The sequence below is a fragment of the Scyliorhinus canicula genome, chromosome 3 (assembly GCF_902713615.1).
Source record: "Scyliorhinus canicula chromosome 3, sScyCan1.1, whole genome shotgun sequence".
Lineage (NCBI taxonomy): Eukaryota > Metazoa > Chordata > Chondrichthyes > Carcharhiniformes > Scyliorhinidae > Scyliorhinus > Scyliorhinus canicula.
In genome coordinates, this window is record NC_052148.1 from 29,972,394 (window position 1) to 29,990,065 (window position 17,672).

At 43.0% G+C, this 17,672-nt stretch overlaps 1 protein-coding gene across 3 annotated transcripts in view; it reads right to left on the bottom strand.

The window, feature by feature from the left end:
- The window catches only part of ctnna2 (catenin (cadherin-associated protein), alpha 2), a 1,599,328-nt gene that overhangs the window by 1,296,425 nt on the left and 285,231 nt on the right, over window positions 1-17,672 (bottom strand). For all 3 annotated transcript variants that reach the window (XM_038793235.1, XM_038793233.1, XM_038793234.1), the window contains exon 7: window positions 13,181-13,384. In XM_038793235.1, the coding sequence (XP_038649163.1) occupies window positions 13,181-13,384 (204 nt within the window). The remainder of the gene's footprint in view (window positions 1-13,180; window positions 13,385-17,672) is intronic.

A 17,672-nucleotide genomic window follows, 5' to 3' on the forward strand; every position in this document is an offset into this window, starting at 1 on the left:
ATCAGGCAGAAGGTACCGCACATCCAGACATAAGAGCAGCTTCATCCCCACAGCTGCTAGACTCCTCAACGACTCTCCCTCGGACTGACCTGTTCCCTGTAAGAACACAATTTCCTTGGCCGCAGAAAATAACTGTACTTCGGTATATGTGACAATAAATCAAATCAAATCAAATTGAGAGAGGTGGATACACAGCAAGACCTTGGTGTCCTCGTGCATCAGTCGCTGAAAGCATGCGTGTAGGTATAGGCACTAAAGGCGGCAAATTATATGTTGGCCTGAATAGCGCGAGGGTTTGAGTACAGAGATAGGGACGTTTTACTACAACTGTATAGGGCATTGTTGAGGCCACACCTGGAGTATTGTGTGCAGTTTTGGTGTCCTTATCGGAGGAAGGATGTTCTTGCTGCGGAGGGGAGTGCAGCAAAAGTTTACCAGGCTGATTCCTGTGATGGCGGGACAGTCATATGAGGAGCGACTAAATCGATTTGGATTATATTCATTGGAGTTTAGAAGAGTGAGGAGTGATCCCATAGAAAATTATAAAATTCAAACACGATTAGACCGGATAGGTGAAGAAAAAATGTTCCCGATGGTAGGGGAGTCCAGAACTCGAGTTCATAGTTTGAGGATAAGGGGTAAACCTTTAGGATTGAGGTGAGGATAAATTACTTTATCCAGAGAATGGTGAATCTGTGGAATTCACCAGCACAAAAAGTAGTTGCGGTGAAAACCTTGTGTAATTTTAAGACTGTATATAGCTCTTGGGGCTAAAGGGATCAAGGGATATGGGGAGAAGGCAGAATCAGGGTATTGAACTTGACGATCAGCCATGATCGTAATGAATGGCGGAGCAGGCTCGAAGGGCATAATGGCCTCCTCCTGCTTTCTATGTATATTGCTTTTTTTTTTAAAATTTGAGTGCCGAATTTTTTTTTTTACAATTGGCACAAAATGCCAACTCCACACGGACAGTGACCCAGCGCCACACTCCCAGTGCTAACCACTGCACCACATGCCTCCCCCTATGTATATTGCTATGTAAGTCCCTTTTAAGCAAACAAGCTGGCTGTAGTCAAATACACGCACTCTACTCTGAACCCAAGTTAGTGTCTGTGGATTTCTCCTCAGAATTTCAAGGTGATGCTCACATGACAGTTTTAAAACTCCACTCCCGTAAACATGCTTTAAAATCTTCTCATGTGTGTCTCCTTTCCCTTAGCGGTTTACATTCCAAAATCCAGTCCAGGTTTTACAAATTACTCTTTTAAATCAGGGCATCTGCTCAACTTTTAAAAGTGAATCTCATCCAGGATTTTACACCACCCCTCTTTGGTTTTCCTTTGTCTTAACAGTTTAACACAAACTTCCGAGATCCAGCCACCGATTTCTATAGTTATTTCAACTCACATTGCACAGGCTGCAGCGAATTCTCAGAAACTAGAAAATCACTTATCTTTCTGGCATCTTAGCCTTCTTCTCAGCTCTATCTGTCTTCACTGAACAGTGGTCTGTTTGAATTCATTTAACTTCAGACTTCTTGGAAACTTGTCTTCATTTCTCTAGTTTCCTGAACTAGCTGCTCTTCAGATCTTTGCAATTATTTTCTTAGCTATTACTCCATGATGCAAGGGTGGCACAGCAGCGCAGTGGTTAACACTGCCTCCTCACGTGCAGAGGAATCGGGTTTGATTCCGGCTGTAGGTCAATGTCCGTATGGAGTTTGCACATTCTCCCCGTGTCTGCTTGGGTATCACCCCCACAACACAAAGATGTGCAGGCTAGGTGGATTGGTCACGCCAAATTGCCATATAATTTGAAAACTTTCTTTTAAAAATGACTCCGTGATATGGCTTTGCCTCTAGCAAACCCCAGAGAGATGTTCCTTCTCTAGCCTTCGAAAACTGCAGCAGCTTTGGAGCCCTGAGAGCTGCCTTCTGTTTCACTACCTATCTTCAACTACAATTAAGTATACCGAACTAAAAAGTAAATGTTTCTCTACCTTAACCAACCCCACATATACTGACACACCTTTGTCCAACATGAATGTAACTATTGGTTTTACCCTTCCAGGTACAGTAAGATTAACTTGAACACACTTAAAACTATACATTGTTTCTAATATTTATCAATACAAATCTAATACCCATAAAACTATTTTTGTCTCACCTTGTTGATTGCTCGGAGGCCAGTCCTGTTTGGATGGATGCTGTCAATTCTGCCGAGAGCCGCTGCTTGGCTAGATGACATAATGGAGTTTCGACACCTGAACAAGGTCAAATATACTGTAAGGGGGTCAATTGAAGGGTTCTGCCCTTAGATGGCGACCGTTTATCGTCTACTTCGAAGAGTTGGTCACTGTTAGCTGCTCAGTGGCGGGGGCAGGGAGCCTTGTTCTTACCTTGTGATGCACAATCAATGGACACGAAACGTAGATGAGCTCCAAACGATAGGCTTTAATGCACAAGATATGTGCCCGGCAGCAGACGTTCAGAAGAAAGGCCGACTGCCGGGAAGCACGGGTTCTTATATCTCGCTTCGTAGGCGGAGCTACCTACCTCTCAGCCAATCGGCTGAGAGGCACATGACAACCCGGGCCAATGGTCAGCGAGTCCTCTGCACCAATAGCAGCTCACTTCCAGGTACCGTAATACCCCTAGTCATACTACGACATTCACCCCTTGTTTAAAAAGAAGGGGGGGGGGGGTCTCGCACAGTATAAAATATGGAAAATCAGTGCTAGTTTTGAATATCATTGTTATCAATATTACTGTCTCCACAAGCAAATCATTACCTTTAATGAAATTTATTCTTTCAATAGGTAATTTATGAAAAAATCTCACCTCCATAATTCCATTTACAAAACTATTTCTTAAATTAACTTCACACAAAGAAACAAGTTTATCCATTCCATTAATGCCTCTAATACTTTTCCCTTCATAAAACGTTCTGGAATACAAACTGTATCATCAGAGAACATCAGTGATTGATCTGCTCCTTTATCTCTTAAAATATTTGTTTGGTTATTTACTTTGTTAGATGAGTAAGCAAAAACTTCTCCCTTTGAAACAAACCATCCAGAACCTCCAACAGACCGAATTGCTTCGCCAGTACACAAATAATTCCCTGAATGATCTTGAGACCTATCCCCCTTTCTCATTTACTCTGAAAGAACACAATTCACCTGCACCACTGTGACAGTTGCAAGACAATTTCCTTTTTAGATGCTTCCTATCCTATTACTACAATTGGTCTTCTATATAGTTTCCAACAATCTACCCAAATATGTTCCTGTTTGTTTTTGAAACACTTTGGGCTCCAAATGACACGTCCACCCTCAGCAACTTAGGGCAGTACGGTGGCACAGTGATTAGCACTGCTGCCTCACAGCTCCAGGGTCCCAGGTTCAAATCCGGCCTTGGGTCACTGTTTGTGGAGAGTTTGCACTTTCTCCCCGTGTCTGCGTGGGTTTCCTCCGGGTGCTCCGGCTTCCTCCCACAGTCCAAAGTTGTGTGTGTTAAGTGGATTGGCCATGATAAATTTTCCCTATGTGTTGACGGATGTGTAGGTTAGTTATGGAATTACAGTGATGTGGGGAGTGGGAAGGGTCGGTGCAGACTCGATGGGCCAAATGGCCTACTTCTGCACTGTAGGGATTTTATGATTCCATGAAATTTCTCTTTGTTTTCAGGTGAAATATTCTGACCGTTCCCAACTGGTCCATCTCTTTCTTGACTATTTGTTTTCTCTCTTTCCCATTTTTTATCCTTCTCATGTTTAAAAGGACAGCAGAAACAAAGGTTTGATTCTATGCCGTTCATAACCATCAGCTAACTCTATTGCCTGTCAAGCAGTTTTAACCTTTTGTTCCTCAATACGAGTCCTAATAAACAAAGGAAGTAAATCTATGAATTCTTCTAAAAGAATCACCTCTCTAAGGGTTTCATTAAGTTTTCTCTATTATTTAACGCCCGTATCCAATGATTACAATTATTTTGCTGCCCTCTCTCAAATTCAATATGAGGTTGTCCCAGCTTTTTTCTTGTGTTTTGACATTTCTGCCTGTAGGCCCCAGGAACCAACTCATCATACATACCAAGGATAGAGTTCTTTACGACATCATAATCTTCAGCCGTTTTTGAGGTTATGGCACACCTTCATACCATAAAACATTTTGAGGCACACCTATTTCCTCCGACTGAACCTCCCTCTCACAAAAGTATCTGAAATCTCTTAAAAACAAGACAACCACCATTTAATGCAATTGTCATAGTTCAAGAAGTTTATAATAAAAACGCCATCACATTTACATGTTAAATACAATATTGGAGCCTGCTTCGCCTTTTCTTAACTTTATTCGATCCTGTTTTTCACCTTGATCTTATTCCATTACTGGGAACTTTATTTTTTGTTTTTCTTTTAAACTTCTCCCCATCTTATCTTGTTTTATTTTTCAACTTCTCCATGTCTCCCTCATTTCACCCAGGCTTTTGCGCTCTTTTTGTGTTTTTGCTTTTTATGCATTCACGGAGCCTTTGTCTTCTACTCTGCAGGTTAGCATCTCCAATTCTCAAAGAACCTGGTATCTCCTGTGCATGCATCAGCCATGAAAAGGCTGCACACACGCAGTTTGGAATGTTTTATGTTAGTAATCCGAACTGTGCACGCATAGACCATAGACCAGGAAAGTGCCAAGCATGCACAGTTCTGATTTTTTACATCAGTTAAGCCAGTGCGCATGCACCTGACCAATGTAAAAAATCTAAACCATGCATGTGAGGCCCTTCCCAGCTGATATATGCACGGGAGCCCCAAGATTCATTGGACCTTGGAGATGCTGACCATGGAACTGAAAACAAAGGTTAAATTTAGTTTATATAATGTTTAATCATTTTGAATCTTATTTTGCAGCACACTTGTGCAGCCTTCACAGCACACCAACGTCCAAAAGCATGGGCTAATAAATTAAATCAGCACTGATTCATTAATTAAAATCATGTTCAAGTTCTTTGATAAAGGAATAAAGAGGGCTGATGGGAGTATGTGGCTTATCTGCATTAGGATTTTCAAAAAGTGCTTGATAAAGTACAACATAATAGACTTGTTAGCAAAATTAAAGCTTGTGATATTATAGGGACAGTGACAGGATGGATATGAAATTGGTCAGGGGGTGGAAACCAGAATCATGGTTAGCAGTTGAAGGCACAATAAACAAAATGATGCAGGAACAGATAGTCCTGGAAGTGTATGTAATTTAAATCTTTGAGTTGGCAGGACAAATTGAGAAGGATGTTTAAAAAAGCATTTGGTCTTGAGTTCATTAATAGAGGCAGAGTGCTCGACTTGGATTTTCTCAGAGCCAGATCACTCCAGATCTCATTATAGCCTATGTCCATATATGGACTGGAGAGCTGGCTGCATGGCAGGAGCAGGCATTGAAAGAGGAGTACAATGTCTTCCTGCCATCATGGAATATTACGATCAAATGGACCTCAGTGGCATGGACAATTAAACCACAGTGCCCAAAATATCCATCATCGGGTGAGAGTTAAAACTCTGTCCTTGCTGTTGATTCCCTACCCCATCTCTGGAACCACCCCATCTCCACCCCCCGATCACTCATCTATGCTCTGGGTCCCACTGCGATCCTGGGTAGAGATCGTGGTTAGGCGTTATACCAGCATTAACCACCGTGCCTCCCCATCACCCACCATTGTGGTGCAGCCAAGACATGCACAGCTGCTGGCCATTGATTCATTGGCAGTTCTTCGGTGGCAAATCATCACTTTTCCAACCAGAAGTAATTCAAAACTTAACCGGAACTCAATGATTTCCCAACAACTTTGTACGGCTAGCCAAGCTTCCGATAGACATGCTGATAGTTCTTCCTGTGGAAACCACCATTCCAATTGTGCATTTGTTATTTTATTATGCATTATCATGAATTATGAACCCCATCCTGCCATAAAAGTATCCAATAAACCTTCTATGTCCACAGGGACAATTATACAAGATATTGAGGACCCTGAGGCACATCCAGACCTTAAAAGCTTCATCAATCCCGAAAGGAGGAATAGAGTATAAAGAATACTGTACTTTACCTCTTGATTGGTAAGTATCTATGTATTATTTTATATATATGTTTTCATGTATTAATTCTTTTAAAATGTATGCTGCAATTATTACCCTGTATCCCACTGGTAAACGTAACTTCCCATTAACTTAGCATTCTTTTATTAACTAGCATCACCTACTCCTGGACCATGCCAGATGACAAAAAACAATTATATTGTGAATGAACAGTTTTAACACTGGATTGAAGGAAATACAGGAAAGAGTGGCAAATTGACCTTTTGGCTGTATGGATTATTAATCAATTGCATATTAATACCTCACCAATGATTTGATGATCAGAACCCCTAATTATGATCCTTAGCAGCCATAATGATGTGTTGGAAAACACAGCAAACATCTCTAATTAATGAATGTCAGTCATTTCCAGATATCTTGTGATCCTTGCAGCTTGTGTCATGTAACTTCAGAGTTAATGACACTGCATAAATAAGTTTAATATATATATATACAATAAAGTTGATTAAGTTACAGTTGTTCCATTGAAAATTAAACATTGGTTCAGAAAATAAAATCCTTACCTTTTCTTACAGGCATCTGATAATGCATTGTAAACTTGAAAAACTGAAACCTTTTAAACTGCAGATTTGAATTTAGTATACTGTAGATACCATCAGCTCCCGTCAATTCGGTTCAGCATCAGATAGGATAGGTGGGAAGAAAGAGGGGGCTGGATTCTCCGCCCCCCCCCCACCCCCGGGCCTGAGAATCACCTGGGGGGGTGGCGTGAATCCCGCCCCGCCGCCGGCTGCCGAATTCTCCGGCACCGGAGTTTTGGCAGAGGTGGGCATCGCACAATGCCAGTTGGTGCCGCTGGCAGCACCCCCCCCCCCCCCCCCCCCCCCCCCGGCGATTCTCTGGCCCACGATGGGCAGGGCGGCCGCCTGTTTTCGGCCGGTCCCAGCGGCGTAAATCAAACCACGTTCGTATCTGCGGGACCTTGCTCTGCGGGCAGCCTGCGGAGTCCTCGGGGGGGCAGCGGGGGGATCTGGCCCCGGAGGGGTGCCCCACGGTTGGCCTAACCCGCGATCAGGCCCCACCGATCCACGGGCAGGCCTGTGCCCAGGGGGCACTCTTTCCCTCTGCCATGGCTGCTGTCAACCTCCGCCGTGGCCAGTGCGGAGAAGAATCCACCCCCCCTGCACATGCGCTGGGATGCTGCCAGCGCATACTGGCGTTCCCGCGCATGCGTCAACTCGCGCCGGCCGGCGGAGGCCCTTCGGTGCCTCTTAGGATGGTGCCAGGCCCTTCCGCGCTGGCTGGCCCAGCGCCAACCGCCTTCTGGGCGGCCCAACGCCAGAGTTGTTCACGCTACTCCTCGGCGCCGGTACAGCCCGCCCTGCCGGGTAAGGGAGAATCCCGCCCGGGTAGTGTACAAGTAATTTGCCAGCCATTGGGAAATATATCCCACTTACCAATTCACAGGACTTTTGCTTTGAAAATGAAAGTTGTCTTTATAAACAAACGCCGGATTCTCTGTTCCTGAGACTAAGTGCTGTCGCTGGGTCTGGATTCTTAGACTTCTATGAAAGCAAGACTGGCGCCACACGTGGTCAGATTCAGCGACTATTGAGGGGCTAGCACTGGTGCGTAATGGAACACGATCAATTCCTATGGTTTCCTATGGCCTGGGTCGGGATTGACACTCGAGAATCTGATGAGCCGCAGCCACATATTAGCACTCCACTCCCTGCACACACATATCCCAGCCAACAAGATGGTACTGATTGCACTGGAGTGCGCCCATCCCGTTGATGGGCCGGCTACGACCAGCGGGTGTCTGGGAGGGGTGACCTAGGGGGCCACCTATACGGCACGTGGCGCTAGTTTCACAGTGGGCAGTCAGCGGCATGCACTGCCACATAGTGTTCCGTGCCCGTCCACCCTGGCCCCACGCCCCACTACTCGCTCCGGCCCTGGCAGAAGCACCCTTAATGTTCTGAGAGGTATTGACAGAGTAAACATGGAGAAGACGTTTCCTCTTGTGGCAGAATCTGGAACTGCAGGGCCACATTTTAAAAATAAGGGCTGGGATTCTTCGAAATCCCTGCCAAGTGTTGACGCCGGGGTCAATACTGACGCGAGCAACACCGGCGTCAACGGGCCTCCAGGCCCAGGCATTCACCCCTTCCTAGGATACCAGAATGGCACAGGAGTGCTGTGCGCTGCTCCAGCACCGAAAACCAGCCCTCCACGGGTCTGCACATTTGCGCCACGGCTGTCTCCGAACCGGCCCCAGGTCAATATGGCAGAGCCCTACAAGGGTCCAGCGCAGAGGAACACAGGCCCGCACCCTGGAAAGAGCCCACCTGCCGATTGCTTGCCCCTGATCGTGGGCCTGGCCACCGTGTAGGACCCCCCCCCCCCCCCCCGCTCCCTCCACAGAGTCGGCTCCCCCTGCCACCCCACCAAGACGGCCCCCGCAGCCAGAATGCCGAGGTCCGGCCGGGTAGGACCATAGGCAAACAACGCCGGCGGGATTCAGCAGAACTCGGCCCATCGAGCGTGGAGAATTGCCGGGGATGGGGGGCGCTTTCAACGGCCACGACCGGCGCAGCAACGACCGTGCCGGCGCGATTGGCAACGATTCTCTGGTCGCCGGAGAAACGGCAGCCCGACGTCAGAGCAGCCTGGCGAGATTCGTGCACCCTCCCCCCTCCAGCGATTCTCCGACCCGCCGCGGGAACGGAAAATCTTGGCCATGGGGTCACTCATTATAAGACAGAGACCAGGAGAATTTCTCTCTCTCAGAAATGAAAATGAAAATCGCTTATTGTCACGAGTAGGCTTCAATGAAGTTACTGTGAAAAGCCCCTAGTCGCCACATTCCGGCGCCTGTCCGGGAAGGCTGGTACGGGAAGGTGGTGAGTCTTTGGATATTTTTAAGGCTTATAGATTCTTGATAAGCAAAGGTGCGGAAGTTTATCAACAAAGACAAGACGTTACAATCATATGAGCCATGATCTTATTGAATGGCGCAGCAGGCTCGAGGAGCTAAATGGCCTACTACTGCTCCTAATTTGGAGGCCCACATTATGGTAGCCACAAAGGACACAGGAGAATCATCAATTTATCTTTCCTTAGGCTTCATGGAAGATGAACTTCCCTATTGAGTGGGCAGGAGTTCGCCCAATGGGAAATGAGCAGTGGAAGTTTAAAACCTGCTGCTTCAACCAGGCCAGTATTCTATAGATTACCGGGTTTGGACTTGTGCACTGTAAACCATGGCTACAGCCTTTTTCCATTCTGCAAATAAAACGATATGGTATCAGAATATTGGTCTTTGCGAGATTATTGCAGCCCATACGGCATTCTTACTCTATTTTAAGCATTTTAATTTCTAATAATTTCTTCTTTTAGAATTCTGTTGATCAATGAAATCCTATTTTACGATGGCTATTTAAATTTAACAGAATTCTAAAGTTAGTTGACTATCCAAGGCATATCCCAATATTCAGCAGCTATAAAACAGACACAAGTTTAAAAAAAATGAAAACATAAAATAATTTGAGTCAATTCGTGTGGAACATTTTGTCATCCTTTACGTTCAATGGCATTCATCCAAAGTTAATCAAATTAACACAATGGTTAATCTATTCAACAAAGCCGTCACTCACTTATGGACATTCACTTATCACAGGTACACTTAATCACATTGTACAAAACGTCTGTATCAGACCACCAACTTTGACGAGACAATGCCACCAAAATCTCTGTTCATAATGCAATACTGCTTTAAATAATCGGCGGGATTTTCCGGCCGCATCTGCCCGGAGAATCCTGGCCGAGGTCAATGGAGTTCTCCATTAAATTCCACTTTCAGCCTTTAAATGTGTATATGGAAAATAGATTTTGTAAATTATAACATGCCGACATTGAAAACCTTTGAAGATTGCACTAACAGTAGGTACCCTCTTTGATTGGAATTTCATATAAAGCACTAAATTATCCCATTTTACCAAGTTGGACCCTAAAAAAGGGATAACAGATCATAACCACCAGCCTTTTGAATTGTTTACAGATCATGGAGACCTGCTTCTGAAGCGTTTCTTCCCTAGGTCAGTAATGTATAACACACAAATTATTTGATAGATTGTACTGTCTGGGCTTACCTAACTAAATCAGCACCATCTGATGATTCAGCGCTTCTCTGGGAGTCAGCCAGCTGTCAGCTATCACTGATCACAATGATTAGAACATATATGGACGTCATGCTGTCATTTGAAGCCAATTTATGGCAAAGCACCACATTGATTAACCTTGCACAGTTCAAAGGTATGATCCTAAAATTAAAGTGATCTTTCTTTAATGAAACACAGGAACAACTTATGTAAGCAACAGTGTGGACATCCCTTATAACAAATAATGTTTTGTTTTTAAAATGAAAGTTAAAGCTTGCACATGGTTTTTCAAATTGCATTTGGTTTTGCAAATTGTTTTCAGGCCTCAACCGAGACTCAAACTCATCATCCACAGTCCCTTTCAAAGAGGTCAACTAACCACTGTAGTTCAAGTTCAGTCATCTTTGCTGTTTATATTCACAATCATTAGATTCCAGTTTAATCCCAATTTCTGAAATCATTATTATGGTTCAACTTAAATTCTTGCCTCTAACTGTCCCTTTTCCTTCAACTAGGGAGAATTGATAAGGGCTGAGGAATAAAAGGAGAAACATTAAAAATACCACAGGAGAAGGTTTATTATTAAAGTGGCATTTCCCTGATCAACATTGGCCTGAAAAACAAAGAGTTTGGTGGGTGAAGAAACACCAACCCTAAATAAGTATTTTGTAAATCTACTGGAATTTTCTGAGGATGCAGCTAAATAATTGGGTTGAGACTGTTAAGTGACATAAAATTATAAGTCGCCCATGGCCAGCATGCATTAAAAATATTGAGAGGCAAGTGATGAATTCCCAAATTCAAAGCAAGTGTCCAGCACATGGCATGGTGAAAAGCCCTCAATACAGCTCACTGCAAATGTGAGGTGCCATTTTCATAAAACAGATGGCAGATTGGTAGGAACCTTCCAGAAATTTGTTGCAATTCACATCTCATGAAATAACTCTTCCATACTGCTAATAACTGGTCGATGTATATACTAATAACAGATTGCATGATAAATTCACTGTTACTAATTGTTGGTCAATGTATATACTAATAACAGTCTGCATGATAAATTCACTGTTATTCGTCCAGAAAATTATTTGCCAACGATTTCACTGTTGCCAGTCTTTTTGTGTATTACTTAAATATAGATCACAACCTATATCACTACATACGTTGATTGGGTGAGATGAAGTGGCAGGCAGCTCCTGTGGAGCATAAATACTGGCACAGGTATGTTCCCCCTAATGGCCCATTTCTCGGCTGTAAATACTATATACTACGGAATCAGTAAGATACACAGGAACAAGAGATCCGGAGGAAGTTATTCAATAAGATCAATGATCTGTAGATTAACCCGAGTTACCTGCATTTACTCCACATCTCTGGAATCACTTGCCTGACAAAAATCTCTCAATCTCAAGTCTTCAAAATAACTTTATTTTTAATCTTTGTGAAAATTCAATAAAGAAACAGTAATTTCAATACTCCACTGGGACATTGCTACTTGCACAACAGATGAAGCATAGCAAAAGATCCTGATTGCATCGAGTCAATGTTAAATTGGTCAGTCGGCTAACAAAGGTAAATAATTGAAAATTACATAGGTAGATCATTTGATTAATAGAAAACCACGATAGATGTACCACAAGATAACTAGAGAAATAAGCATCCGTAGGAGTATGAATGAAGAATGGAGAATTGCACGATGTACCATTTTCCAAAGTGAAAGAATCTCGCCAAATTAGATCATTTTCAATTTAAGACAGAATGTTCGTGAAATTGGACTCAGCACATTGAGAGAAGATATGGTATGACCAGAAATATGCTACATTTTTACTTTACCTCTGTGCCTGGTTCAGCCAAAAGGTACAGTTAACACCTACATTATTGGTTTTGTTCAGGAAGGAAGAAAGAATCCGGTAAAGTCACTTCATCATCATATCCCGATGGATAAGCCAGTCCTACTTAATATCTTCCACTATTCCACACAAATGTTACAGCTTAAATAATAGCACAATATCGATCTCAATGGACATACATTGTCACACACTGTGACAAAACATAATTTTAAGTTATTCATTCATGGACTAAAGAAGAATTTATTAGTACAAGTTGGCAATCATTTATATAAAGGTTAATTCTACAAGTTTCTAGTCAAGATATAAATATTGAATAAATAGACAAAACCAAGTGATCAGACATTGAAGTAATGAAATAGAGGGCACCCCCCCCCCCCCCCCCCCCCCAGGTCATTATGAGATAATGCAAGAGGGGTGATTCTCCGGCCGCATTCACCCGCCGACCGGAGAACCCCGCCCAAAGTCAATGGATTTTTCGATTGTCAGGGTTTCGCCCGTGGCGCTCTTACAGCGGGCGGAGCGGAAGAATCTAACCCAAAGTTTTTCTTTAAGCATAAAATCACAGTGTTCAAAAAAAGTGTAAAGTAGTTGCAAACAAAATGCACAGCAATACATACAAAATAAAGCTACATTTCCCGAGTTGCTTCCTATAGCTGTATGTATCAGAAATTTCTCATTTATTTTTCTGATTATATTGAAGAATTTAAAATATGCTGGACATATTCCACACAATAGTCAATGAAAATTATGAAAAATAGCTTCCCTGCAGCAGTGATCAATTCTGTTAAACTTGTCGCTTTCAATATACCACATCTGAACTATGATTAATTCCCTATTTCCAAAAAGCACATTCTTAATAACTAACTAGTGCATCACTCCTTTAACCGCATCTCTTGAAGCCTCTCGGAGAATTTTACTAGTTGTATTATTGATTTTTGTCGCAAATAAATTAGTGTTAATAATATCAAAACCTTGAAAACCAACTCATGCTATTTTACGTGGAAGTTAGCCCTGAATTTGTATGGAATACTGGCATGAAGAATCATAGGGCCCACAGCAAATTGGTTTCATATAACTTACATTATTCATGTATTCAGTGAGAAGATCCTGAAGGGCCTGTCGCACAGCATTACACTCAGCCACAATTCTTTCCCGCCGGTCATCACGTGTACAGGAAGAGTCTGCCATCAATGCAGCACCACTGATAATACTCTCCAGCCTTTCCTCGAGAGATGGCCTGTATCGCTGCTCACTGAAATGCATAGGATCCAAAATGATCTTATTCTGAAAGGTAAAGTGTGGAAGATAGAGAAACAAGTTATTATGCATGGAAAATTACTGCCCCTACCTCAACATGCAATTTGAGGTGATTTATAACTTATAGCCTCTTTGTCATTTATATTTCATCTCTTCTTTATATGGTTATTGTAGAAATGAGAAACTACCAGAGAATCATTGCACCAAAAATTTTGGAATAGAATAAGAGAACAGATGACTTAAGAACAATACCAGCCCAGTGCAATGGAGGCTGACCTTCAATCATATTTATGGAGGAATCCCCAGCACCAGGTGTCACTTCACTGGTCTTTAATTTTATGAGCAATTTTAGGACTTCCATTTGGAAAAGATCAAATTATTTTCAGTTTTTCAAAACAATAATTGTATTGGAGCAAACAGCAACAATTACCAGGATTCTAAAGTGACAATGAGCCAAAATATGCTGGAAATGTACCATCTTCTATTACCTTTTGTCCTAATGCAGAAACTATCTTCTTGTTCCAGTGGGGCCAAACAGCAAGATCAGCCTAGAAGATTTGGTTCAGGAGACGAAGCCGAATAATCACCAAAAGTATTCAATATTACACGGAACAAATATTTAGAAAATTAAGTGTACTACATAACAAACTTGTAGTACGTTGAGTAAAATCAAGAAGTTTAGAACATGGATTGAGCACAAATACTAAAAAGACCAAAACAAGAATATATTCAAAGAAACTTGAATGAAGATTGAAGTGGATGGTGTCATACTGAAAAAATCTTCTACAAGCATATAATTACTAAAAAGATAGTAAAAGATGGTTATGGGGTTTATTAGGGACAAAACAGAGGATCTACACATAAGACACAGAGCGTGGCTGGAGTACTTTGCATCAGTCTTTATCAAGGAATGAGAAATTGTCAAAGTGAGTGAAAAGGATTTAGTTAAGATTCTGGATTGGCTAAAAATTAATCAAAAATATTAATAAAATTATAAAGTTTGGCTGTACATAAGTTTGTTAAGTCACCAGCATCAGATGAGATGCTTCCAAGCATGCCGAGAGGGTAGAATTAAAAGGGTACTGGCCATGATCTTCCAATCCTCTTCAGTCACCTGTACATGTGTGCATTAATTAAAGAAAGCCTTTCTGGGTGGGAACCTTGTTATGTCACCTGCGAGGGGCAGGGAAAATGGAGAAAAGAGATTTTGCCGGTGAGAATCTAATTTTCCGACTCTTGCGGTATTTTGCGCCCACGTTGACGTTATTGCTGATGACAAATGCAGGCTCAAAATCACACCCTTCCAGATTACATGGAAAGGCAGACAGATGTCAGATGAAATTTAGTGCAGAGAAATGTGACTATATTTAGATAGGAAGATTGAGGAATGATAAAAGAAAAGATCCAATTCTAGAGGGAATGCAGGGAATAGAGATACTTGGGGGTGTATGTGCACAACGTGGTAATTGTGGCAGGGCAGGTTGAGAAAGTGGTTCTAAATGGCACATGGGATCTGGGTTGTATAAATTGATAAACAAAGTAGACCAAAGCAAGGAGAGACGACAATCCTTCGTAGAACAATGACTGGTTCAGCCTCAAGTGGCGTAATGGACTGAGGTGGAGCTGGAAGTCGATGTGCTGGCAATTTTGCTCTACCAACTGATATATCAGTCTGCAAGTATGTTTACCTGTGGCATATTTTGTCCGCGGCAACATCTGTGGGTGACTGTTACAGGCCGTCACTGATAGTTAGGTCCCTACTGAGGACTCTGGAAAGCGGCCACCTCCATCCCAGGACAAAGCCATCGGATGGATGGGGCCAGAGTCCCAACATGGGTCGGGGAGCCAGCTATGTCTTGTTTAATTTCCATCTCACCACAGCTGAAATTGCCTGAGGCTCACAGCTGCAGCTGCAGGATAGCCCATCAAGAGGGTTCCCCTGCACAATGCTGGTCCAACAGTTGTGGCCACATTTTATTTTAAAATATTCAAAATTCTTCAGAGTGAACTTCCTCTTGAGGCACCCTTGCGATACCAAACCTAAAGCTGCACCTACATATTATCAGTGTGGTTGTTGATGTTCCAGTGCTGGACTCATTCTTATTGGCACAGGAGACTCAGAAACCCAATATTTGTGGGTTTCTGACCCCATTTCACCCCAACACCACATTTGGGGCCCTGGAGAGAAAATCCTGCCAGTGTATCTAATTCTGGGCACCACACTTTACAAAGGATGTGAAGGCATTGAACAATGTGCAGAAAGGATTAGAGGAGAAATTTAAATTCTGTGGATAGATTGCAAACACTGTGGTTGTTTTCCTTGGAGACGGACAAGAGGAGATTTGATGGAGGCTTTCAAAATCGTAAGAGATCATGACAGACTAGATAAAGAGAAATTGAGAGGCAGCATGGTTTTGTGAAGGGGAGGTCGTGTCTCACTAACTTGATTTTCGAAGAGGTCACAAAGATGACTGATGCAGGTAGGGCAGTGGATGATGTCTGTATGGGCATCAGTAAGGCCTTTGACAAGGTCCCTCATGGTAGACTGGTACAAAAGGTGAAGTCACACGAGATCAGGGGTGAGCTGGCAAGGTGGATACAGAACTGGCTAGGTCATAGAAGGCAGAGAGTAGCAATGGAAGGGTGCTTTTCTAACTGGAGGGCTGTTACTAGTGGTGTTCCGCAGGGATCAGTGCTGGGACCTTTGCTGTTCGTAGTATATACAAATGATTTGGAGGAAAATGTAACGGGTCTGATTACTAAGTTTGCAGACGACACAAAGGTTGGTGGAATTGCGGATACCCATGAGGACTGTCAGAGGATACAGCAGGATTTAGATCGTTTGGAGACTTGGGCGGAGAGATGTCAGATGGAGTTTAATCCGTTCAAATGTGAGGTAATGCATTTTGGAAGGTCTAATGCAGGTAGGGAATATACAGTGAATGGTAGAACCCTCAAGAGTATTGAAAGTCAGAGAGATCTTGGTGTACAGGTCCACAGCTCTCTGAAAGGGGCAACACAGGTGGAGAAGGTAGTCAAGAAGGCATACGGCATGCTTGCCTTCATTGGCCGGGGCATTGAGTATAGGAATTGGCAAGTCATGTTGCAGCTGTACAGAACCTTAGTTAGGCCACACTTGGAGTATAGTGTTCAATTCTGGTCACCACATTACCAGAAGGATGTGGAGGCTTTAGAGAGGGTGCAGAAGAGATTTACCAGGATGTTGCCTGGTATGGAGGGCATTATATATGAGAGCGGTTGAATAAACTCGGTTTGTTCTCACTGGAACGACGGAGGTTGAGGGGCGACCTGATAGAGGTCTACAAAATTATGAGGGGCATAGACAGAGTGGATAGTCAGAGGCTTTTCCGCAGGGTAGAGGGGTCAATTACAAGGGTGCATACGTTTAAGGTGTGAGGGACAAGGTTTAGAGTAGATGTACGAGGCAAGTTTTTTTACACAAGAGGGTAGTGGGTGCCTGGAACCCGCTGCCGGAGGTGGTGGTGGAAGCAGGGACGATAGTGACATTTAAGGGGCATCTTGACAAATACATGAATAGGATGGGAATAGAGGGATGCAGACCCAGGAAGTGTAGAAGATTGTAGTTTAGTCGGTCGGCATGTTCGGCACGGGCTTGGAGGGCCGAAGGGCCTGTTCCTGTGCTGTACTTTTCTTTGTTCTTTGTTCTTTTTCCATTGGGCAGTACGATCGAGAATAAAAGGACACAGATTTAAGGTGATCAGCAAAAAAAACCAAAATTGACATTCGGAAATATTTTTTTTTATTCGCAGCAAGAAGTTGCAATCTGGAATGCAGTAACTAAAAGGGTGGCGGAAGCAGGTTCAATTGTGAGTTTCAAAATCTTTCAGGGAGGAATTCGATAAGCAGCTGAAGGGAAAAAATTGCAGGTGTATGGAAGAGGCGAGAGTGAAAGGTATTTGACAGGCCAAATGGCCTCCTTTCATGCTGTAACCATTGTGATGCTATGTTGTAATGTTATTGTTATCCCAGCAGGAGATTTGGAACTTTAATAGTGTCATGGAGCTGTGAATGTTTGAATCATATACGAAGGGCTACGTGGACAATGAATTATTCTGAAATACAGAAACTATAGGCAAACACAGCAAACAGTTTGTGCACAGCTAGATGCACTTCAAAAGGGAATATCTTGCTTGACCAACCTCAATATTTTTGAGGCTGTAACAGAGAGAGTATACAATAGCAATGCAAGAGATATAGGGCGCGATCTGACCAAATTAAAAAAGAGTGCCAATCCGGACGGGATTAGAGGGGTCATTTCCCAGCACGTTTGCAT